Here is a 24,412-nt window from a genome sequence, read left to right as displayed (position 1 = left end):
CAGCAGGAAAAAAAGAGGTGCTAATTCTCTTGTTTAAGTCTCTGATGAGACCTCATTTGGAGTACTGCACCTACAGAAGGATATAAACAGGATGGCGTTGGTTCAGAGGGCAACTACAAAATTGGTAAGTCTCTGCCACAAAATGTATAGGGATAGGCTTATAAATCTCAACATATATACGCTGGAAGAGAGGCGGGAGAGAGGGGATATGATAGAGACGTTTAAATACCTCAGTGGCATTAATATACAGGAGGTGAGCCTTTTTCAAATGAAAGAAAACTCTGGAATGAGAGTGCATAGGATGAAGTTAAAAGGAAATAGGCTTAGACGGAATTAAGGGAAATACTCTTTCAATGAAAGGGTGATGGAAGTGTGGAATGGCCTCCCGGTGGAAGTAGTGGAGATGAGGACTTTGTCAGCATTTAAGAAAGTGTGGACAGGCATGTGGGATCCTTTAGGAAAGGAGGAGTTAGTGGTTACTGAAGATGGGTAGACTGGATGGACCTTTTGGCCCTTATCTGCAATCATATTTCTATGTTTCTAATTAGTACTATTGCTCTACAAAGAATGCAACTCTCAAGGCAGTAGAAGGGATTGTGTGGTGGAGCCAGGACGTGGTAGAGGAAATCTCAGTGGACCGCTTAGGAGCAGTCTTTGGAAACCTACACACATTAACCCCAAATGCCTCTTTACAAGACATACAGTATAGAATTCTTTACCGAGTCCACATCACTAAAGAGAGGGGTAAGAAAGTAGGGATGTGGGATGATGCAACTTGCAATAAGTGTGGGCAGGGAGTGGGTACATTTGTACACTCATTTATGGAATGTCCCTCTTTACAGGCACTATGGTCTGGGGCACTGAGTGCCCTTGAGGACATTTTGCAACGCACATTGGAGTGCAGGTATTCAGTCACATTAATGGGGTGTGGGGATTCACTTAAAGAGCAGGGGTTGGGGGTGGCGCAGAGAACATTTATTTTGTTAGCAATGGTATTAATCAAAAAATGCATTTTGCAAGTCTGGGTTGCTGCAGAACCCCCACCTTTGGACACGTGGAAGGCCAGCATGAGTGAAATGGCGAATTGGGTGCTAAAAGCATACAAAGGTACTGTGTCTCTGGGCAAGCGGCAGTACCGAGATATTTGGAGACGGGCGCTCTCCTTGTTCTTAAAACAGGGTCTTGAAACAGGCAATTCAGGATAAGTGCTGGGATTAGAAGGGAGGGGGAGGGGCAGGGGGAAGGGGGTAGGGGGGTACTCCACGGGGGTAGGGGAATAAAAGGGGGGAAAACAAAAAGTTATGAAGGTTAATTATGCAGTGCTATAGGGTATAGTTCACATGTTTGGATCTTAATGCTGGAGTATAATGTCTGTTCTTTGTATATACTGTAGTATGGTTTATGGTTGACTTCATATTACAATAAAGAAATTTTCAAAAAAAAAGAAGGGATTGTGTGCTTGATCAATCCTGCTATCTATGGAAAACACTGTTACAAGTAAGCCACATTGGGGCTGATATTCAGAGCGATTTAAGCAGGCTGGAGAGGCTGTCGCCGCCTAACTGCCAACATTCAGCAGCACTAAACCAGGCAGTGCTGCTGAATATCACCTCTGACTGGCCCAAAAATAGTGGGCCGGTCAGGGGCAGGCTGGGGGGCGTGTTGGGGAGGAGATAGGACTTATGCGTGTGCCGGTGATATTCAAAAGCTGTCCTAAATTACCCGCTTATGTAGGCCCCGGCTGAATATTGGTCTGGGACCCGCATAAGTTATTTTTTGTTTTAAAATTAAAGTCCTCCCCGCCAAGCCCCCAACACGTTGCATCCCCTCTCAACCCATGGCTACAAGTCATTCCCCCCAACCCCCCCCCCCCCCCCCCCCCCGAGTCCACACAGGGTCCACAGGAGCCTACCTTAATCTCTAGTGGTCCAGTGGTGATTGTTGGGCGCAGGAGCAGAGTCCCCTCGATCCTGCCCCTTGCAGCACCTTAGCAAAATGGCTGTTGTGACCTCTCGCGGCTTCTTGCGGTACTACATGAAGTACAGCGAACTGCCGCGAGAGGTTGTGGCAGCCATTTTGCAAAGATGTTGCAAGGGGCAGGATTGAGGGGACTCTGCTCCTGCCCAGAATGACTACTGGGCTCGGCTGAATATCGGCCAGGCCCGCATAAGCTGCAGCAGCCTGCCCATCCCAAATGGGCCCTTAATATTACGTTTTGATTAAACTGAGTGTATGGTTTATAGGTAGGTAACACTTCAAATTCACCTTTTCTTCTAGCCAAACTACTATTAAAACTAACTACTATTAACAAGAGCACCTTCCATGTGTGATGTGGTTTCCATAGGCTCAAATGGTGGTTTCATGAGATATAAAAACAATACTGAAATTCCATGACACAGGAGGTTTCTTGCACTAGAGTTTAAAATGAAATCCCTTCATGAAATGCAAGATGATTAGACACTGAAAGACAATTTTAAGATATGTAAGACAGAGAGGGGGAATAATCGAACGGCGCCGGCGAAATACATTGCCGGCGATCTATTTTGGCAGCACCGCCGCAAACAGCTGGCCGAACCGTATTATCGAAAAAGATGGCTGGCCATCTTTTCTTTCAATAATACGGTTTGGCCCGGCCAAATGCCAGAGTTTGCTGGGTTTGAGATGGCCGGTTTTGTTTTTCAGTGATAATGGAAAAAAATGCCGGCGATCTCAAACCCCGCGAAATCCAAGGCATTTGGTCATGGGAGGAGCCAGTGCACTGGTCCCCCTGACATGCCAGGACACCAACCAGGCACCCTAGGGGGCACTTCTAAAAATTAAAAAAAAATATATACAAATACCTCCCAGGTGCATAGCTCCCTTACCTTGGGTGCTGAGCCCCCCAAATCCCACTCCCCACAACTCTACACCACTACCATAGCACTTATGAGTGAAGGGGGACACCTACATGTGGGTACAGTGGGTTTTGGGGGGGGGGGGGTTTGGAGGGCTCAACACTTACCACCACAAGTGTAACGGGGGGGGGGGGGGGATGGGTCTGGGTCCGCCTGCCTGAAGTCCATTGCAACCAACAAAAACTGTTACAGGGACATACTGCTGTCAGGGAGCTGGGTATGACAGCATACTGCTGTCAGGGAGCTGGGTATGACATTTGAGGCTGGCATACAGGCTGGCAAAAAAGGTTTTTATTTTTATTTTTTTAGTGTGGGAGGGTGTTAGTGACCAGTTAGTAAAACCGGCAAAATACTCATTGCCACTTTTGTTTTTTCCATTATATGCTTAAGACGGCTATCTGGTAGCCATGCCCATGCCCACCCATGTCCCGCCTTCGCTACGCCGCCGACACGCCCCCTTTAAATTTCGTCGGCTCGGCAACGGGAAAGCGGCCATGGTGTCAAAAAAGCAGCTTTCGATTATACCGATTTCACCGCTTTTGAGAGATCGCTGGCAATCTCCCGATTTGTGTCGGGAAATCGCTGGTGATCTCTTTCGAAAATAAGCCTGAAAGTGTGCTGAGATGTACTCTGATGGCAGATGTTTGCAATCCAAGGTGGCAGGGATGATTTGGCTATTCCCATTTTCTTGTGCAGATCATAGATTTCATAACTTCATGCTTCCTATGCTTTAAACAACATCTCAGATCCATCACTTCCCCCACTGATCCTCTACCAACACATCTTTTGAAGACATTTCTTGGCCCACTGCTCTCAGTTCTCCACACTACAGTCTGATGTTGTTCCTTCAGAATGGAAGAAACCTTCTATCTGCCCTTGATTGAACGATTCTAAACTTGACCCTTCTGTTGCATTAACTATTGTTCGATTTCTAACTTGCGCTTTATTTTGAAGATTATAGATTGTTATGAACAGACTGATACTGGTAGCAGAACAATTGTCTTCTCACTTAGGCGAGGTAAATGCTCTTCTCCCAAACTTGTTTTCATTAAAGCATTTCTATAGAACATTATTATTATTATTAGAATCTCTTAGTATACTTGATTATGTGCAGAGCAATCCTGTATGCTCTCCAATGGGTTGTCCTTCATGGCTCGATACTAGGATCCAACCTCTTTAATGTCTTTCTTGCTCCTTTAGCACTTCTTATTCAGTCTTTGGGCATAACCTATTTCCTACTTATACTGATATACAACTGCTAAGATTTATGATACACAGTCACCTGAATTTATTGCTGGGCTTACTGCTAAACTTGATACCATCACAGAATGGCTAGCTACCAACAGAATGAAACTGAACCTTTCCAAAACGGAAGAGGTACTTTTTCTTTGTCATGACTTTACACTTGAGACCAACTTGCCTATGATATAGGGGACCCTCGCCATTTTGAGGGACACTATTAAGATCCTATGGATTACCATCAGTACATTTCTTTTGATACACATATATCCAGCCTAATTAAGAAATCTTTTTTTCAACTTGAAGCAGCTTTTCTACAGTTTATCCTCTTTTCGATCATAGATCATTCCACCTTCTTTTGCACTCTCTAGTCATTTCTTGTCTTGTTTACTGTAATTCCTTCTATCATGGTCTTCTTCTATCCCAGCTTAGGAGAACATAAACTCAGACAAACTTGGTCAAATCATGTAAGCCGCATTGAGCCTGCCATGAGTGGGAAAGCGCAGGGTACAAATGTAACAAAAAAGAAAACTTCTGCTAGGGGCAAAACAATTTGATAGGGTTACTTCTCTGCTGATTCAACAACATTGGCTACCTATTGCATACTACATTCCTTTTAAGAGTTTGATCATTGTGCATTAGATGCTCTATTCTGGTTCCCCTAAGTTTCTTTTCAACATTCTTGTGCCCTTATACACCTGCAAATCCTCTCCTATCCTTACAACAGCACCTGTTGGTTATTTCCTCCCACTACAAATATATAGGTACATCTAGTGGAAGATTTTTCCTACTGTCACTAAGATATCCTAAATCGACATTGAACAGCACTTAGCTTTCATCCTAAGTCTAACAATTTCCACATCATTTGGGCTAGGGATTCAAGGTCTGGACGTAGACGGAAGTCTCCACTTTGCATTTTCAGAGCTGGGAAGAACCAAAGCCTACAGACAGTCTTTTGAGAAATTGGAAACCAGTTTTGATAAAGCTGGGACAGTGCTATGAGGCTGTGCTGGGCTATATTTGAAACTTCAGGGTTTATGCCATTAGAGGGATAGAAGGATAAGCAAATTCAGTTTATGGCCAGCACTTTCCTTGCCAGCTGATCAAGGGATGGGCACACTGAACAAACAGAAGCAGCTTTGTGGCAAATAAGTCTACTGGAGAAGTGCCCAGAGGCATAGCTAGGTGGGGTACAAGGGGAACGACCGCTCTCCCAAATGAATTTTGAATGAAATGGCGCCTAAGCAGCTCAGCTTTCAGCCTCACACTGGTGCCTATTTTACAAACGGTCTGCTCCCTCTGACGTCAAAACCTGGCTACGCTTCTGCCCCAGGCCCAAAAAATGTTCTGCAAGGTTTGATGACTCAGAGACCATTCATGGGGCTGAAGAACTCTGCTGAGGTTATCTTCTATGTGGTTCCAATTGCTGAAGACGTAAGTGGCTTGAATCTTAGACCAGAACATAAGCATTGCCATACTGGGGCAGATCGAAGGTTTATCAAGTCAGCATCCTGCTTACAACAGTGGCCAATCCAGGTCACAAATACCTGGCAAGATTCCACAACAGTAATGAGAAAGTGCAAGTCCCAACTCTGTGCATAACTGAAAGGGAATTCTTTGTCAATATAAAACATGGAAATTGATTATTGGTCTATATTACAAGTGATTGATCTTAATGATAACAATGAAGTGTAAAAACTTGAAGGTAGTTAAATAGTGTGCTGAGCTGTGTGTGATTGATATGGAGCTTTTGTTTGGCTTGTACCTGGCTCTCTGCATGAGTTGAGATGGGATCCTCAGCTGATGCTGGAATCATCTGTTAGGCTACAAAAATACTTTGGTGCAGTTCAGAATGAGTCGCTTGTGTTAATTCAGCAAAAGGCAAGCGTCTGTCTGAAGATGCATTCTTCTGCAAGTGCCTTTTGCTGAATTAACATCAAGTGACATCTATTAGCAACACATATTGGCATTTTGATCTGTGTTTGGAACAAAATTTTTTCTTTTGCTGTTTTCAAGTGCCTTGATCACATTTGATAATGCTGAGAACCCAGGAATCAGTTATGATTTACTTTCTCCAAGATATGATGCAGATTATGGAAGGAATTTGGCTGCTTCTGTTGTGCTGATGTAGCTTGCTTTGGTTGTGTTCCTTTTCGCTGATGAAGCTTATCAAAAGACTGATGCTAGACTTGCTATGACTGACCACAGAATACAATAACATTTCTTCTTCAATAGTATAATCATGATAATAAGATGTGCTCAACTATATAGAAGATGACAACAGAGGAACTACTGCTTAAAGGTGCTGTATGGTAGAAAAGTTATCAGTGAATGTCAGACTATCACCAAAATGTGAAATTACTCAATCATGGGAGAGAAACCATAGCAGCAGATACAGTAAATAGTAGGTAAAAAACGTAGATAAAATTTATTAGGTTGGCTGAATTAAAACAACACCCGACCTGGCCATGTTTCACCCTATAAGGGCTGCATCAGGGCACAAACTTAACTGTAAGAACAAAATATAAGTAATGAATACTAAATAAAGAATAAAAACGTTAAAACATTTTTTTAAAGTTTATACAATTGCATAAAAATTAATCATTGACAAATAATAATACACGATAATCCAATACACATAATGAATACATACTAGAGCATGAAAATACCTAAAAATATGTACTTTTAGTAAGTCGCTATAAACACTTAGTTGTTTTCATGCTTTAGTATGTATTCATTATGTGTATTGGATTATCATTTATTATTTGTCAATGATTAATTTTTATACAATTGTATAAACATTTTATACATAAGCATAAAATGTACTCCACACTCATCTACTTCTGCAAGTATTCCAGCCAGTTAAGACAGGTTTGATGAAAAGCATTGGAGTCACTGGAAGATGATATGCCTCCACTGAATCACGTGGAGATGATGGTCCTCGAGCACTTTGAAATATCTTTTTTGCCTAAATGGTCCATTAGACTGGGATCTTCACCTGCCACTGTATTTGAAAACGCTCTACATTTTCTCACCTTCTTAACGGCCCACTCTACTACAACTGAAGAATGAGAGGACCAGGTTTTACTGAACCCAGGTGACTGAAATTTATAGTTTAAGACCATCTTTTTAGAGACAGGCTAAATTATCAGTGGAGTGTGCTACAAACAAAACTGTTGATAACTTAAGAGGTCATGTGTTCGAATAGAGACTCTAGGCTTTGAGGGTTTCTAAATTAAGAGACAAAAGACATATGAACATAGAACTGCCTCTTCTTCTAGAAGAAAAGGAACGTCTCTTGCTATGTACTGAATGAACCTCAGGGTAAGAAATATTTCTTCATACCAAGATTTGTTTCAAACAGGAGGGAAAGGATCAGAAGGAATTCCTGTGAAACATTCCCTTTCTTATAAAAGAGATCCCAATGGGATGAAGTGAGAGTATGGGTAATCTTCCAGTCCACATTAAGAGATTTCTGAATGTGAGGAAGAAGGAGGTAAAGAATTCTCTCCATGTGGTTTGGAACCTGAGGTACAAAGTAGAAGGACTAATAGATCTTTTGACTAATGAGTTTCTCTTTGTGCAGAAGTAACATCGATGGACTGAGATATTTGTGCAGTGCCTTTTTTGATACTAGAGTGGTAGAAGATCTTTACAGTATTTCCTGGCAAAATCATTAAAACATCTTCTGTAGATATGAGTGTGGCTGTTCTAGCAGAGGCAGTAAAACTGATGAAAAAGAGAGACTTTGCTAATATGATCAGACTACAGCAGACTCTAGCAGTGGTTAATCTAAAAACTGTTGTACAGGAGATGACAAATTTGGACATCTGTGGTATAACTGCAGAACAAGATGTCAGCATTGGTTCTGCGCTGCCAAAAGCTACACTGAGAAGGTGCTAAGGACAGAGAATTCAGACCAGCACAAAGGTCTTCTCAAAGTCCTTTAGATGGAACAGATAGTGCACAAGATGCCTAAGGTGTTTGCACTTAGAAGCTAAGTGGCTGGACTTACAAAGCCATTAAGCATGGAGGCAGAGGTCACATCTATAGAACATGATCTACAACAATTTGCAAGGATTTTCTTTCTTCCCTCTGCACTAGCAAGAATCTTTTCTCCACTTCATAATGACTGTAGAGCAGGGGCGTAGCCACGGGCGGGCCCAGGCCCAGCCACTTTCCCTCCAGGCCCGCCCATCCAACATCCTGCTACTGTCGCTGCCTTTTCTCCCGCGGCTCCGCCAGGTCCGGGAAGCAGCGTTCAGCAGCGTTGCCTGCCTACCTGCCTTTTAAAATAATTTGTCTCCCCAGGCTCCGCTGCATTTACTTCTTCGTCCGTCGCAAAGCGCTGCCTTTCGCACAGGCAGCTCCGCTCCCCTTTGCCGCGTCCATCTGGCCCTACGTATCCACTACAGGAAGTGGATCAGAGAGGGCTGGATGGACGCGGCAAAGGGGAGTGGAGCTGCCTGTGCGAACGGCAGCGCTTTGAGACGGGCGAAGAAGTAAATGCAGCGGAGCCTGGGGAGACAAATTATTTTAAAAGGCAGGCAGGCAATGCTGCTGAACGCTGCTTCCCGCCACGCTGGTGATGGCACAGGGATGAGACTTCTCAAGCCTTGGGGGCCTCCAGAAGATTCTTCAGCTGGCAGGGCACGGAGATCCCCGCCAGCCCAGGTATTTATCTTTATGGGAGGGGGATGGACAGAGAGAAAATATGTGGGTCATGCCCACCCAGTCCCCCCCCAGGCCCACCCAAAAATTGAGGTCTGGCTACGCTACTGTTGTAGAGCCAGTAGAGATTAAACTTTTGAGCTTGTAGAGACATCCTTCCACACTGCTTACACTCAGCCAAGACAAATCAGTTACATAGACATTTGTTGATGTTCTGGATCTCTCTAACACCTTAAAGGCAAAGCTGAAACCCAGGCTTTATCTACAAAATTTGTTTGGTTTTTTTAAAACCTAAGAAAAAGTCTATAACTATTTTAAACAATGAAAAACACAGTTGGAAGACAATTAAGAGGAGAAACTCCTTACTGATGGGACAGCTAAGTTTTCACATCTATTTAACAGATCGGAAAAAAAACAAAACTGAGGGGCCTGAGGAGACTGCTGTACACCTGGAGGGCCATGCATGCTCAAAGCTCTGGGAGAACTGATCTGTCCTTGGTGCCAACAAACAACATCACTAACCCACTTGTGTGACTGTCAACAGAAAAAAAAAAGTCTTATATCAAGCATATTCATCAAGTTCAGAACAGAAAACCAATTCAAAATCAAAAACTTAAGTCAAACTTTACACATTTTTGTAAAAGAAGCTTATAGTACACTTGAAGTACAATCAGCATAATAAGAAACTGTCTTTTCTGAAAAGGCCAAACACTGGTTTAAACTGAATCCTTTTCACTAGTTACGTAACATACATTAAAGTATCACACTGAATGCAACACTCGGAAATATTCTTCAGCATAATCAAGTATGATGCATAATACATGAACAATTCATTTTTGTGCCAGGATTCTGCAGCTGCTTGCAAAGAGGCAGGCAGCAAAAGCTGGGTAATTTTTCATTAAAGATTCAAGGACCGTAAATCTGCAGTCAAAGCCAGGTGTTCCTCCAGGACCAAATTACAGAGTGCACTTACACAAAAATCTGCATTTACCAAAATCCCACCAACAAGTCTTAAGAGTTGTATTTTTAAAATGCATAAAAAAGAAGAATTACAACAACTATTACTTCAATGGCTTGCAGCCTGATCCTTCAGCATGTCACAGGCGATGTGTCAGATTCATGTTTTATTAATGACTATTAAGACCTTATATATATATATATCTCAGAAACCTTTTAAGTCACCATTAAGATACAATGATCTTTCCTCTTGCACCAGAGAGGTTGATAATTATAATTTTATTTATTTATTTGTAGCATTTCTATCCCACATTTTCCCACCGATATGCAGGCTCAATTCGGCTTACATTTGCCGTAATGGCGCTTGCCATTTCCGGGCAACTCTTATAATGGCTATAAGAGGTGCTATTCTCCAACATCTAAGTGGCTTTTGTGTCCATATGTCTATACAGGAGGAGACAGTTATTTCTCCCACCATATAACTTTATATCTCTGAGAATCTGACAAGCAAAATAAGAAAGCAAACTGTGATACTGTCAATGATGAGAGTAATTTTTGAAGATATTTGCATGGATAAAACAGTGCTTTACATAAAGTGGAGGAGTGGCCTAGTGGTTAGGGTGGTGGACCTTGGTCCTGAGGAACTGAGTTCCATTCCTACTTCAGGCACAGGCAGCTCCTTGTGACTCTGGGCAAGTCACTTAACCCTCCATTGCCCCATGTAAGCCGCATTGAGCCTGCCATGAGTGGGAAAGCGCGGGGTACAAATGTAACAAAAAAAAAAATATGGCCTGTCACAAACCTGCCTGCTTGATATGCAAGTACACTTATGCAGGCCCTGCCTACATACATGTAAGTATGCCCATTGTTTGAGATGATTTTCCAAGCAGATTGAACCGAAATGCATACTTTTGAAAATCCATGCATATGTGCATAAAAATTCTGCATCACAGTTGTGTTAAAGTGCTAAGATTTCCTGGAATAGAATTCAAAATGGACATATGCAAATACTTTGCTTTGAAAGTCAGGCAGCGTCCATTCACAGTATGCATGTACAGTTTGCCTACATGTAATTACATAATTACCTCCACAATACTTCCATCACAATTAAAGTATGAAATCTCAGTTTGAGTATAGGAGGTTCTGTCAGCTCAGGTTAGAATTTCATTTCTCAATCTCTTATCAAATCTTCACTTTATACTTTAAATTAAACTTTCTAATGGCATTTCTATTTTTTTTTGGGGGGGGGGAGGGGCATGCTAGTTTCTTACTGCTCATTTGGCCTTCCACCTCAATCGAAACCAGGGCTGGGATCTGCCACCATCAATCTTCCTTACAACTGTCAGGGTTTTCCCCCTATTTTATATCCACTCCCAACTCACTCAGTTCAGTCACTGCAACAGCAAAACACTGGTTATCCATTCACTATCATTCAATTTTCAAAATCTTGGTTCTAGGTTAGCCAATTTTTCATTCTGGTCTTCCCTTACGCCTTTACAGGTCTCTCACTCTGTTCTTTATGATAACTACTTGTAGTTCTTTATCACCCACACACGGCTTGGACATCTACCTTTCTGGCAGATGCTCTTACTCTCAAAACTCTATTCAATTTGAAACCCAATCTGAAGTTTCTTTTAAAAAGATCAAGGCTTCGCGGCTCAATTCTTTGTTCAAGCCTTTCCATAAGCAACTTAATCCCAGTAATCTTGATGGCGGCTCTGATTGAAATACCCCTTGATTGCACTTTACATCCGCTTGTCTACATATAGTTTGCCCAACCTCCCTCCCAGATGTGTCATAAGAACATAAGCGTAGCTATACTGGGTCAGACCAATGGTCCATCTAGCCCAGTATCCTGTTTTCCAAACAGTGGCCAGGCCAGGTCACAAGCACCTGGCAGAAACCCAAATCAAGGCAACACTCCATACTACAAATCCCAGGGCATGCAGTTGCTTCCCTCATGTCTGTCTCAATAGCAGACTATGGACTTTCCTCTAGGAATTTGTCAAAAAAAACCCTTATTTGTACCTGGGGCAATGGAGGGTTAAGTGACTTGCCCAGAGCCACAAGGAGCTGCAGTGGGAATCGAACCCAGCCCCCCAGGATCAAAGTCTGCTGCACTAACCACTAGGCTACTCCTCTACAACTGTCATAGTTAGTTTATATCCCCCCTCCCCAAAAGTACGTTAACTAATATAAACTAGGCCTCCAGTTGTGTCTTAATCCTTCTTTTCCAATTTTAGTATTATTGACTACTGTAAACTGTTTAGATATTATGTTTATTTGCTATATATTAAATAAAGCTGAAATGTGAAACAGTGGTCCACTCATCAGGGCTCCTTTTGGAATCCTGTAAACATGGACCTTATATCCAGTCACTAGATACTTCTATTGTCTGATAAGTATGGTTTCCCACCCACCGACCCACTCCTTCCCCCCCCCCCCTGTCAAAGCCTCCTCCACAACACTGCCAGTGACTGGAAGGACTGAACTGGGAATCAAACACAGCTTCCTTCACATGATACTACGCAGTACTACCAGTAAAATTTGACTAACACAAATATAAGAAACAAATACTCTATTTTCTTTAACTTGAGAAGACCTCTACTTTGTGCTTCTGAATTCAATACAGCTCTTTACAGAACATACATTACTACTACTACCAAATTCCAAACAGTCCAAGTGGGGAAGATGAGATGGGAAACCGTCTGATATCAACAGGGATCTGTCACACTTCACCAAGAATGAAACTAGAAAGACCAGATACACCTAATGGTCTTTAATGGCTATAATAGAGGAAGAGAAAGAATTTGGAAACCGCAGGTATTGGAAACAACCCCCCCCCCCCCTTCACTTGGGATGATACAAGACCAATGAGGAAGAAAACAAAAACTGACTTGGATAAGAAGCAATAATGTACAAGTGGCCAAGCTCCTATAGTAGGCAGCTGGGACATATTCTTGCTATGTGGACAAGAGTAACTCGGCAGGCTGGATGGGCCAATGGTCCTCCTGACATCATCTACTGTTACGAATTACATTCATCCAATGTATTCCATAATCAGTTTTAACACAACCTCTCTTGCTCATCTTATATTTTGACAGCCTATCCTTTCCAAATCACAACATCTATCAGTCAAAATTTGGCAGTCAGGAACAGAATGGTTAACAAATATTGATCATTTGAAAGGTAATCTGTTGACAAAATCTGTTTATATATATATATATATATATATACACACACACACACACACACAATGTTTTATTACTACATGCAGGAAAACTCACATTTTTCCTGATCTATGACAACACACAACATGCCAAGTCTTACAATCTGACAGACAAAAGAGGACATTGGATATGTTTAAATGTTTTCCCAGCCATCAGCCACAGTTTAATCATTTCTCTGTTTGACTTGCATTTCTGTAATATCATCAACTAATGTCAAAATTAACTGTTATTCTGGTGCCCTTATATCATTCCAGCACATCTATTAATGAAAAGGTTTTGGAATATCTGTAGGGCAGACTGAATTCATCCTAAATCAGGGCTTCTCAAAACTGTCCTGGGGACCCCAGAGCCATTTTCAGGATATCCACACTGAATATGCAGTAGATTAATTTGCACATACTAGATTTCCAGCGCATGTAGTTTTATATCATGCATATGCCTTGCGGAAATACTGAAAACTCGGCTGGTTTGGGAAGCTCCATCTTAGATCAACTAGATGAGTGCCATTGCTGAGGATCTGCAATCAGAACATAACTGAGTGCACAAAATCTAAGGACAAACTACACGCGTTATAATGGAAACAGTTAAGTACACGTGCAAAGGAAGATTCGCTCCCAAAACAGTGCATGCAGGCTACACTGCAGAAGCTAGGAAACTTAGCATGAATAAAGATTTTTCTTGGCTGTTAAACACAGATTTTCTAGATCTCTTGAGAACAGAGTTTTCAATCTATTTTATGGATGATCTGAGACCAGTAAACATGAGATTTATTTTCATGACAATGTGAGTAAAATAAAGTCTTAAATAAGTCGGATATTAAAGTACTGTATCACTCCATTCTTAGCTTCTGAACAGACCAGCTTTCTACAAATAACATATATTTCTTGTATTTCATTTTCTAAAGCTGTTAAAAATCATTTTGTTACAAAAACAAATTAATCTGGCTACTCTTAAGTTTGTGATCTCAAGAACCATTTAAATGACAGCAATAAATATTGAACAGACAATTTGTGTCATGTTTAGTGCACACTTCTATCTTCACTCTCACTAGCTACATTTTTTTTTTTAATTGCTAGCTAAATTTTACCTTTGGTGGCGATTGCTGCTGTTTACTGCTGTTTGTTGAATGTTGTTGCCTTAAAGCCCGGGGTATAAACTCAGGAGCCAATGGATTCAGCACATAGGTTTTCTTTAACTCCAGAGCTTCCAGCTGAGACTTGATCTGTTCAAACGTGATACCATGCAAGCTTTCATTCTCGTGACATATAGTGATAAACCGCTCCCAAAATTTCCTAATATATAAAGATAAATCAGTACAATGAATTAACCAAATACAAAATAATTTTAACACACTGAAAGAAAATTCTGAAGCTGGAATGCAAATAAGCCAGTTTTTAAGGGGAGGGGGTACTTCCTGCCTCTACACTCCTTCTTGTATTTCAATGCCTTTCTGTAATGGTGAGCTACATTCAATGTGGAGTGTTATTTAACTGCCGTGAATCACCTGCACTTGGCCCTACCTTCCTTTCAGAAACAGCAGTAAAAGTGCTATTCTCAATTTAAACAGAAGCCATGGCCTAGAAACTGATCTGGTAAGAGCACAAATATTGTCTATCTAACTTGATTTATTCAAATACTTGCAAATATCAGGTAGCCACTGGTTAAGGATCTAGCATATTCCTGATCAAATTACAAAATTAAAATGTTATTTCTATAAACAAAAGAAAAAAAATTCCCTCCATAATCACAGAGGACAAACAACTCTGAGAAACTGAGGCCATCACAAAAATTTTGGAGTTGTTCTAAAACTAGAGGTTTAACATAAAATGCACAAGGCACTATAAAAATGATGAGCAACACGAGCTTCCACTTGGGACATTAAGAAATGATTACAACACAACACTTGACTTCTCCCCAAAAGCCTTCTTTTGGCACGTTTCAAAAATGTGAAATGCACACTTAATTTGATGTGACTATTCAGCAAAGAACTGTCAAGACTGTTGCTCTAATAACAAAATATGCATTCATCAACACTTAGGCTTATTAGTTGTTTATGTTTAAATATCTCCTCATCTCTATACTGGTTAAGAACATGTTATTACTAACAAAGACTAGTTTGGAACCTGAAACCAGTAAGTTTCCTCTTTATACAAAAGTTTTTGATTCCTAAAAATACACAGTAGTATATAATAAAGCAATCCAGTCAAAGCTGAGCATTTTCAACATTGATAGGTTTACGTTGGTCAGGCCCCACCTGGAGTATTGTGTTCAGTTTTGGAGGCCGTACCTTGCGAAGGATGTTAAAAAAATGGAAGCGGTGCAAAGAAAAGCTACGAGAATGGTATGGGATTTGTGTTCCAAGACGTATGAGGAGAGACTTGCTGACCGAGGAAAGGAGGAACAGGGGTGATATGATACAGACGTTCAAATATTTGAAAGGTATTAATCCGCAAACAAATCTTTTCTGGAGATGGGAAGGTGGTAGAACGAGAGGACATGAAATGAGGTTGAAGGGTGGCAGCCTCAGGAAAGATGTCAGGAAGTATATTTCACGGAGAGGGTGGTGGATGCTTGGAATGCCCTCCCGCGGGAGGTGGTGGAGATGAAAACGGTAACAGAATTCAAACATGCGTGGGATATGCATAAAGGAATCCTGTGAAGGAATGGATCCTCAGAAGCTTAGCCGAAATTGGGTGGCGGAGCAGGTGGGGGAAGAAGGGTTGGTGGTTGGGAGGCGAGGATGGTGGAGGGCAGACTTGTACGGTCTGTGCCGGGGCCGGTGGTGGGAGGTGGGACTGGTGGTTGGGAGGCGGGAAGTACTGCTGCGCAGACTTGTACGGTCTGTGCCCTGAACAAGGCAGGTACAAATCAAGGTAAGGTTTACACATATCTTTGTCCTGTTGGGCAGACAGGATGGTCCGTGCAGGTCTTTTTCTGCCGTCATCTACTATGTTACTATGTTATGTTTAGGCCAGTGACTGCTGGAAAACTCACCCAAATCTGTTAGTGACGGCAAAAAACGATTTTATTAAATGATTTTTTTTAAAAAGTTAACCGATTGACACAAATCAATATTTTCAGCAGTCTTCTTCAAAGAAATCCTCTCATCAAAACAGCAAATGATAAATGGACAAATATTTGGAAATGCTTTTGGTGGCATGATCCAGTTCAGCTACATTATACTTTGTTAGTTTCCTTCATGTTAAACTCTATTGTCTCTCAGGATCTCTCTTGATAAGTTTCCTCAACCTATGCATTACAGCTTATTATCACTATAAATTCATATCAGTTCCTAGTGTTCATAACAACAATGATAATAATAATATAATATTTATAAGCTGCACTTTGGGTAGTGATGTAGAAAAATACATACAACAATTACAAACAAGACAAACACTTAATAGAACAAAAAACAGAAGGCAGACAAATCACTCTTCCTCCAACAAGGATCTTTCCCCTTCTCATAACATTTTTTGTTGGTTAATCCATGAGCCTATGGAAACTGAAGCTAAGGTTCTGAAATCTAAAAAGGTTACTGTAAGTAGTGACACATTAGGTGGATCAAGTGGTTAAACAGAAACAACAGGAAAAGACCCATTTATCAAGAAAAAAGTAGATATCAGCAGGGTCTTCTTGCATTATCAGTGCAAACTAACTTTCACCAAAAAGTTCAATAGAAATAAAACAAAATAAAACATGGAAAAGACATTGGAAATAACTTAATACATTTTAAATTATGTCCGATAAAAAGGTATCATCTTGTTTTCTTTTCCATGTTTTATTTTGTTTTATTTCTATTGATTACCTTTAAGAGTGGACTAACACAGCTACCACATCTACCAAAAAATTCCCCAAAGGAATAGGGATTGGAATAAAAAGTAAACTGTAAGCCCTCTGGGGATGGGGAAATACTTAGTGAATACGTTGCTTTGAGCTACTACTAAAACTGTATAAGCTAAACCCAAATGAAATAACACGAGCAACAAAACATATCCCTGCAATACTGAGGAATATGACCTTGAGGGAATATGACCTTGAGGATTTTTTGTTGTTTTTTTTAAAAATTTTATTTACTAAGGAAATTATATAAGGGAAAAACCTAACAGCTAGCCATTAGGAACACCCAATTAAAAATATTTTAATTAAGTTCCTGTTTCTTTGGGTAAAAAACAAACATGCATGAAACATTGAACAGTACAACAATGAAACACAAGGACATGATGACATCATGAGAAGAGCTCCAGCTTTGAAGATACTGAAGGGAGCATATAAATCTGAACAGGCAGGATATTCGGGTGAGAAAGTAACTGCCTGTTTCTTAAGGACTGCCCATCTTCCTGGCCATAGTTTTTGGGTGGGCTTCTGAAGTTACTACTTGAATTCTCAAGTCTGAACAAAAATATAGTTGTTAGAATCCTATAATTTTTAATGTAACAAACAAAACAGGCAGCCATTCCTTTTATAGATTCACTTTTATTCATATATAATCTTCCTAATTATTTAAATCATGATTTAAGTGAATTTGATTTACATCAGATTTATCCTGCTTTCTGACTAGTGATTTAAGCTGAATTTAAATCAAACACACCTTGCTACAAAATCACCAGCATCACACCAAACATTATATCTCCCTACAAAACTCTGATTTATCATTAAAATTTGAGCCATGGGATATAGCCAGTTTGAAAACTGCAAGCTACAGCTTCTAGAAACCAACTGAGGTTGATTGTTTTCTTATCTTTCTGGTCAGTATCTAGCCACAAACAACCTAACACTAAGGACGGATGAAGAACAAACAGTCAGCTATGGAGTAGTTGGGTTGGTAACAGCGAGCTACATCTCTTTGGAAAAGAAAAGGTTTGGTGATGGCAGGCTAGCTATAGCCAGCAAGATGACTCTGCATGCCATAAGGTATCATAACATCCCAGAAACCAACAGGCTCATTACTGGTGGGAGCCACAGAAAGACCACAGATGCTTAGCGAGGTGGATATTATGGCAAAAATCTTACTAGTTTTGGTAACTGATTAGTTTACTAGGAAGGAGGTCTGAATGTTGAATTGAATATGGGATCTTGTTTAACTTGTATGCCCAGGTAGGTATAGAGTCAATGAGTAAAAAATTTAAAAAGACTGACTTAGATCAGAAAAGATATCTTTCAAGTGGTCAAGGCTTTAGAGCTGGAATATATCCTTGAAGGGTGGTCACAAATAACTAGACAGACTGAATGTCCCAAATGGTCTTTTTATCCATCATCTGCTATGTTACTATTGGGCTCATTTTCGAAAGAGATGGACGCCCATCTTTCGACATAAATCAGAAGATGGATGTCCTCCTCCCAGGGTTGTCCAAATCGGTATAATCGAAAGCCGATTTTGGACGTCCCCAACTGCTTTCCGTCGCAGGGACGGCCAAAGTTCATGGGGGCGTGTCAGAGGTGTAGTGAAGGCGGGACTTGGGTGTGCCTAACACTTGGAAGTCCTAGACCCATAATGGAAAAAAAGGATGTCCCTGACGGACACTTGGACGACTTTACCTGGTCGTGTTTTCTTATGACCAAGGCACAAAAAGGTGCCTGAAATTACCAGATGACCACCGGACAGAAATGGGGATGACCTCCCCTTACTCCCCCCAGTGGTCACTAACCCCCTCCCATCCTCAAAAAATACCTTTCAAAATACTGATTGCCAGCCTGTATGCCAGCCTCAGATGTCAAACTCAGGTCCATGACAGTAGTATGCAGGTCCCTGGAGCAGTTTTAGTGGGTGCAGTGCACTTCATGCAGGTGGACCCAGGCCCATCCCCCCCACCTGTTTACATTTGTGGAGGAAACAGCGAGCCCTCCAAAATCCACCAGAAACCCACTGTACCCACATCTAGGGGGGGATTTGGGGGGGCTCAGCACACAAGGTAAGGGAGCTATGTACCTGGGAGCAATTTATGAAGTCCACTGCAATGCCCCCTAGGGTGCCCGGCTGGTGTCCTGGCATGTCAGGGGGACCAGTGCACTACAAATGCTGGCTCCTTCCGCGGCCAAATGGCTTGCATTTGGTCACTTCTGAGATGGACGTCCTTGGTTTCGATTATCGCCGAAAATCAGAAATGTCCATGTCTAGTGACCACCAAATCTAGGGACGACCAAATTTAAGGATTTGGATGTCCCTGATGGTATTTTCGAAACGAAAGATGGACATCCATCTTGTTTCGAAAATACGGGTTTCCCTGCCCCTGGATCGGGACGTTTTGCGAGGAAGTCCAAATCAAAACTTGGCCCTCCCTTTCAAAAATGCCCCTCCACGTGTAACACTGCAATAATAAAATTAATAAATAACTTCTATAAACACATGCAAACCACTTAAATCATTTTTAAACACTTAAAGTACATATTTACTTTACCTGCATCTTCCAATGGAGCACAGGGCAACAGGATCTCCTACCACGGCCACTAGGGATTGTGCTCTGGTAATGGCGGTGTTGAGAAGTTTATAGTTTGATAGAAAGCCATAATCTAAGTCTTCGGTGGAATCTTCCAGTAACTGCTCCTTCCTTTTAATTGGTGTTTGCTTGTGTTTGCAAGTATGCCGTGTCCGTACCGTGCTGAGAAATAAAACTCTGAACTGCTTTCCTAAAGAAGGAATGCACAGAACTTAAGATTTTTTGCACTTATTACTGGAAAAAAAAATGACCACACGCTAATGAACTGCTTGAAGCCTAAAACTTTTGATTAAACTGATTGAGAGAAATACATATCATCTCGTATGTAAATAATCCACATTCTTTAATAACTAATCTAGCTACAAGTTTTCTACTGTACAGATTTGCATTACACATATCTAAAAACTCCAAATAAGTCCATCTGGTACAATCCAAAATTAAAGTTTTCATTGGCCATTCTGTCAAGGGTTGCATCTGTAGATTTTTGCTTTATTTAGGGCTGCATTTCAAGTAAAAGGTTTAATCGTGTGATTAATTGCAAGATTGAAGGAAAACACGCAAGTAGAGAACATTAGCAATACTGTGTTTATTAACCATAACAGCAGCAGCAAAAATACATTCATTATATTGAAAGTAATAAATAAAATGCATTATCTTACTGTGTGAGCCAGCCACTGAGGCACACAAGTTTTTCAACGTTGCCTGGTGAAAGAGCTGCACGTTTATTGACCATGTCCTAATAATGAAAATAAGCGCTCATAAGGGACAGCTGTAGCTGGTATTCCTAAGTATTTCATAGCCAGTCTAGTAATGACTGGATGTGACACTTCATTTTTCTTCCACCACTGAAATGGACATACCTCTTGATCTATCTGAGGTTCAGTAATGTAACGCTCAACAGCCTTGTTACCAGATATTGGTTGCAGTAATCGATCATCTTCGGAATCTGATGAATATCATGGTATAAAGCAAACCTTTTTCTTAGAGGTTTTGTAGACGGCGTTTCAATTTCAGCCTCCATTTTATTATTTGAAACTAGTCTCTGCAGCTCCTTCCAGACATTACCTCTCTGCTACTTTGATGTACACTTGAGGAGTTTGAAGTGGGGGTCCAATGTAGTTGCTATATTCAGCCGGGAACAGTTTAGCTGTCAGCCTCTTAGATCAGTACAAAATGCTTCTTCGAAGCAAACCACATATCCTGGATCACCATCACCACCATCATGATGGCGGCATATGGTTGGCAGTATCATCGAGCATGAGATATATCGAACTCCACCCAGCAACTCTGTTGCAGGGTTTGAGAATGGTCTACTTCAAATGAAGCTTATCTCACTCAGAGGCCATTAGCAGGCTCAATGTGTGTTTATGCCAAGGGCGAGTCAAAGTAACCATCACTGTTTCTTTGCTCCAAATCAATCTCTTAATCATATCTATGGTAGAATTCCACCTCGTGGACACATCCTGAACAAGCATTTCAGTGTTCACCTTTTTGCTGTCGCTCCTGGAACTCCACTTGATTTGCGGGGCTGTGTTTGAAGTGGCCAACAATTTCGCTACACTTGCCTACTACTTTGTTAACAGACAACTTCAGAGTGTGGACAAAGCATGGCATATGCTCAAAAGGCAGCAAACCAATCGCAGCAGTCACATTGTGACCGTTGCCAGTACTGATAGTTGTGACTGCCATAGATTCCCCATTCCCTTGCAACCCAACTGAAGTAAAGTGGTGTTCGTCCACATGGTAAACAATTTATTTCTTTTTTATTGGGATTTATTAACCACCTTTATGGAGAGATTTACCCCAGGCAGTCTACAGCAGGTACAGTTTACCATAAAACTTGCAATTTTGTTAACAGCATAACAATAGTAAAAATGACCAAATATAAACAAATACAATAAATGAGGTAAACTTGAAAACACAAATTGAAACCTAATAATAGGACTAACATGAAACAGTACCAAAAATACACACATTTAACAGCACTGCAGAAGAACCATGTAACAGAAATATGATAAATGTCAGTACAATACAAACAATACCATAATAGACAGCATGGAAGAACATCCAAACAACAAAGATATAATGAAACACCTAATAAGCGTGCATTAGAGCATTCAAACAACCCAGATATAATGCCAATGCTTTCTAAAATACAGCTTAGCATATAGCCGAGGGGCCAAGTGCAGATATATAGATGGGGACAAGATGGGTGGTACAGAGTCAGATGGGACAAACAGACTGGTGGCTAAACTCAAGGCAAGTTCTTCGTACAGTTAAACAGCATATAAGGAACTGGTGTAAGTTACAGAGCGTGTTACATGCTAGTCCAGGTGCAGAGTGGTCTATAGTCAAGTCATCCTATATATTAATGGCTTGGGAGAAGAGCCAGGCTTTTTCACCTGCTTCCTCAAGTACAGGTAGCCTTGAGTTAGACATAGTCCATCTGAGAGTAAATTCCAGAGCATAGGGGCTACTCTTGAGAAGGTTCCCTGGCAGGTATCACATCACACAATTTCCTTTGATAAGGGTTTATATAGTGATGCTCCTTGAGAAGACCTTAAAGGTCTCAAAGGTGTACAAAGGGCTAACATTCTTTAAGCACTGTAGCCCATTTTTTGTCCAAGGAAATTGAAAATCAAACATAAGAGTTTTAAATTTAGTCCTGTAAGGTGCTGGTACCAGTGTAGCTTTAGCAGGAAGGGTATGATGTGGTCACACCGCTTGCAGCCTTCTGTCAGTCGTGCTGCAGCATTCTGAATTAGTTGGAGCTCATGCAACCTCTTTTTGGTTTCGTATAGGGCATTACAGTAGTCTAGTCATGATGTCATCATAGCATGGACCACTGTGGTCCAACTCATCTTTTCAATATATGGAAAGAGATTTTGTAGCCGCTCCAGATGAGAGAGACAATGTTTAAAGGTTGTTCAAATTTGCAGGATCACAGTGAGTGATGAGTCTAGCGGTATCGCAAGATTCCTGACTGGTGATTTTAGAGGGAGTTCATACTTCCCAAAAGGTATTTTGAAGTCAGGTATTTGTCCACTTGCTAGTTGGTGGACAAGAGGGCAGAGCCCAAATCTGGTCCAACATGTAACTCCCAAGTAGCTATCGTTGGCTAATAATGTCCAGTAATCTGCTTTAAGTACAACGTGGGCCACTCCATCCACATATGCTTGAATCTTGCTCTTTTTCAGTTTGAGCACATCTTTGATGCATGCATTAATCTTTGGCCTGCTTGGAAGTTCACAGGTTTGACATCCAGTTGTCCGCCCTCCCTCCCTTTCTCCCTTCCACTGTAGGTTCAGTATTTGAATCCCTCTTACTTCAGCCCCTTGGTTTGGTATCTCTTTCCCTTCCCTGTCTTCCCTCTCCCCTTCCGTAGGTCCACCAGCTCTCTCCCTTCCCACCAGCCCCTCCTCCTATTGTGGGTCAGCACGTGGGTGCTGTCATTGAGGAGGGGAAGGAGAACAATATGTTGGATGTGCAGGCATGGAACACTGTGATTAATTCTACTAATTGCAATTAGTAAATAATGTGCTATTCTCAATATCTGCAATTAACGTACAGCCTTAGTTTTAGTATGTCCAATTCCACAATGTTTCACCCTGTGATGTTCTTTGCATTTTATGATTTATGTTGTGAATCGCCCTGAGCTGTCTGGATGGGCAGAAGAAATCAATAATCCTAAGAGAGGTAGTATCACTGTATTGGATTCTCTAAAAGGCTGGGGTGGCTGCATAGGGAGGTGGCTGTGACCATAGAAGTAGGACAGCTGCATCAGGCTGGGATAGCCTGCAGAGAATGGTATTTACAACTTAACACTGAGTACAGTTGTACTTGATTTCCAAAAAGGGTGGGGGGTAAGCTACATTAAAACCACTTATTGGTGAGCATGGGAAAGCCTGATTATTTTCAACAGCAGCCTCACAAATTTTGGGGGACTGTATGGATTGTTACAAATTAAGTGGTAACACATGGAAAAAAAAAGCCTTGTAAAGATTCAAGAGAATGGCGACGATGCCTGACAAAGGTGGTAAAATGAAGCACTATAATAGAATTTGAACATGCTTGACACAGGGGTAGCATTAGAAACAGGGCTCGGAGGTCAAGTAAAAGACATGAAAGGAATCTGGTGTTGGTTTAGGTTTGGAAAGCTATATATTCCTACGCTCAAAATGGTAGAGAACTAGATGGGAAAAGAAGAAAAGAGATTTTGAATTTTGCTCACACCTTTTCAGTTGTAGCTCAAGGCCAGTCACATTCAGGTACAGAAGACACTTCTCTGTTCCTGGAGGGCTTACAAACTATATTTGGGAAATGGAGTGTCAAGTGACTTGCCCACAATCATAAGAAATTAGCTCTGGTTCTCAGCCTGCTGCTGTAACTATTAGGCTACTTCTCCACTAGACAGGATGAAGCGAGATTGAGCATACTAGGAGGCATATTTTCAAAGCACTTAGCCTTCCAAAATTCCATAGGTTTCTATGAAACTTTGGAAGGCTAAATGCTTTGAAAATATGCCTCTAGGTGAACCAACTGCTCTCTATCTACCATTATTTACTGTGCCACTCTGGGATTTGCTGCACATAAAATAAAATGAACACTCAATATATGGCTAGATTTCATTCTCTGTATCCAACACTGTAGCTCCAGCTAACAGAATTCCTACCAGAAAATTCATCATCATCTGCTTTGTTTTATGTTATCCAATCAAAGGAAAATAAAACATATAGAAAGTAATCTATATTAATAGTTATCTGTACAGTAATTTCATGATTAGGCAGTTTTACAAAAACATATTTTTATACAACATGAAGATGATAGTCCTAAGGCTTAACCAGTTCATGTGTAAAGATATCACAGTTATCTGCAAACAAGAGACCCCCCCCCCCCAAAAAAAACCCCTTCTCTTCCTTAAAAAAAACTAACAGTTTCTGAATTTCAATATTATCTTCTAAAGAAAGTAATGATGATGATACTTCCA

At 41.0% G+C, this 24,412-nt stretch overlaps 1 protein-coding gene across 3 annotated transcripts in view; it reads right to left on the bottom strand.

The window, feature by feature from the left end:
• The window catches only part of HELZ (helicase with zinc finger), a 241,411-nt gene that overhangs the window by 58,037 nt on the left and 158,962 nt on the right, over nt 1–24,412 (bottom strand). For all 3 annotated transcript variants that reach the window (XM_030208449.1, XM_030208451.1, XM_030208450.1), the window contains exons 21-22: nt 19,387–19,615; nt 14,079–14,283 (exon numbers count right to left, since the gene is read on the bottom strand). In XM_030208449.1, the coding sequence (XP_030064309.1) occupies nt 14,079–14,283; nt 19,387–19,615 (434 nt within the window). The remainder of the gene's footprint in view (nt 1–14,078; nt 14,284–19,386; nt 19,616–24,412) is intronic.

Source organism: Microcaecilia unicolor, chromosome 6, assembly GCF_901765095.1.
Source record: "Microcaecilia unicolor chromosome 6, aMicUni1.1, whole genome shotgun sequence".
Classification (NCBI taxonomy): domain Eukaryota; kingdom Metazoa; phylum Chordata; class Amphibia; order Gymnophiona; family Siphonopidae; genus Microcaecilia; species Microcaecilia unicolor.
The sequence above is the reverse complement of the archived record's forward strand: the minus strand, read 5'-3'. Positions and strand labels throughout refer to the sequence as shown.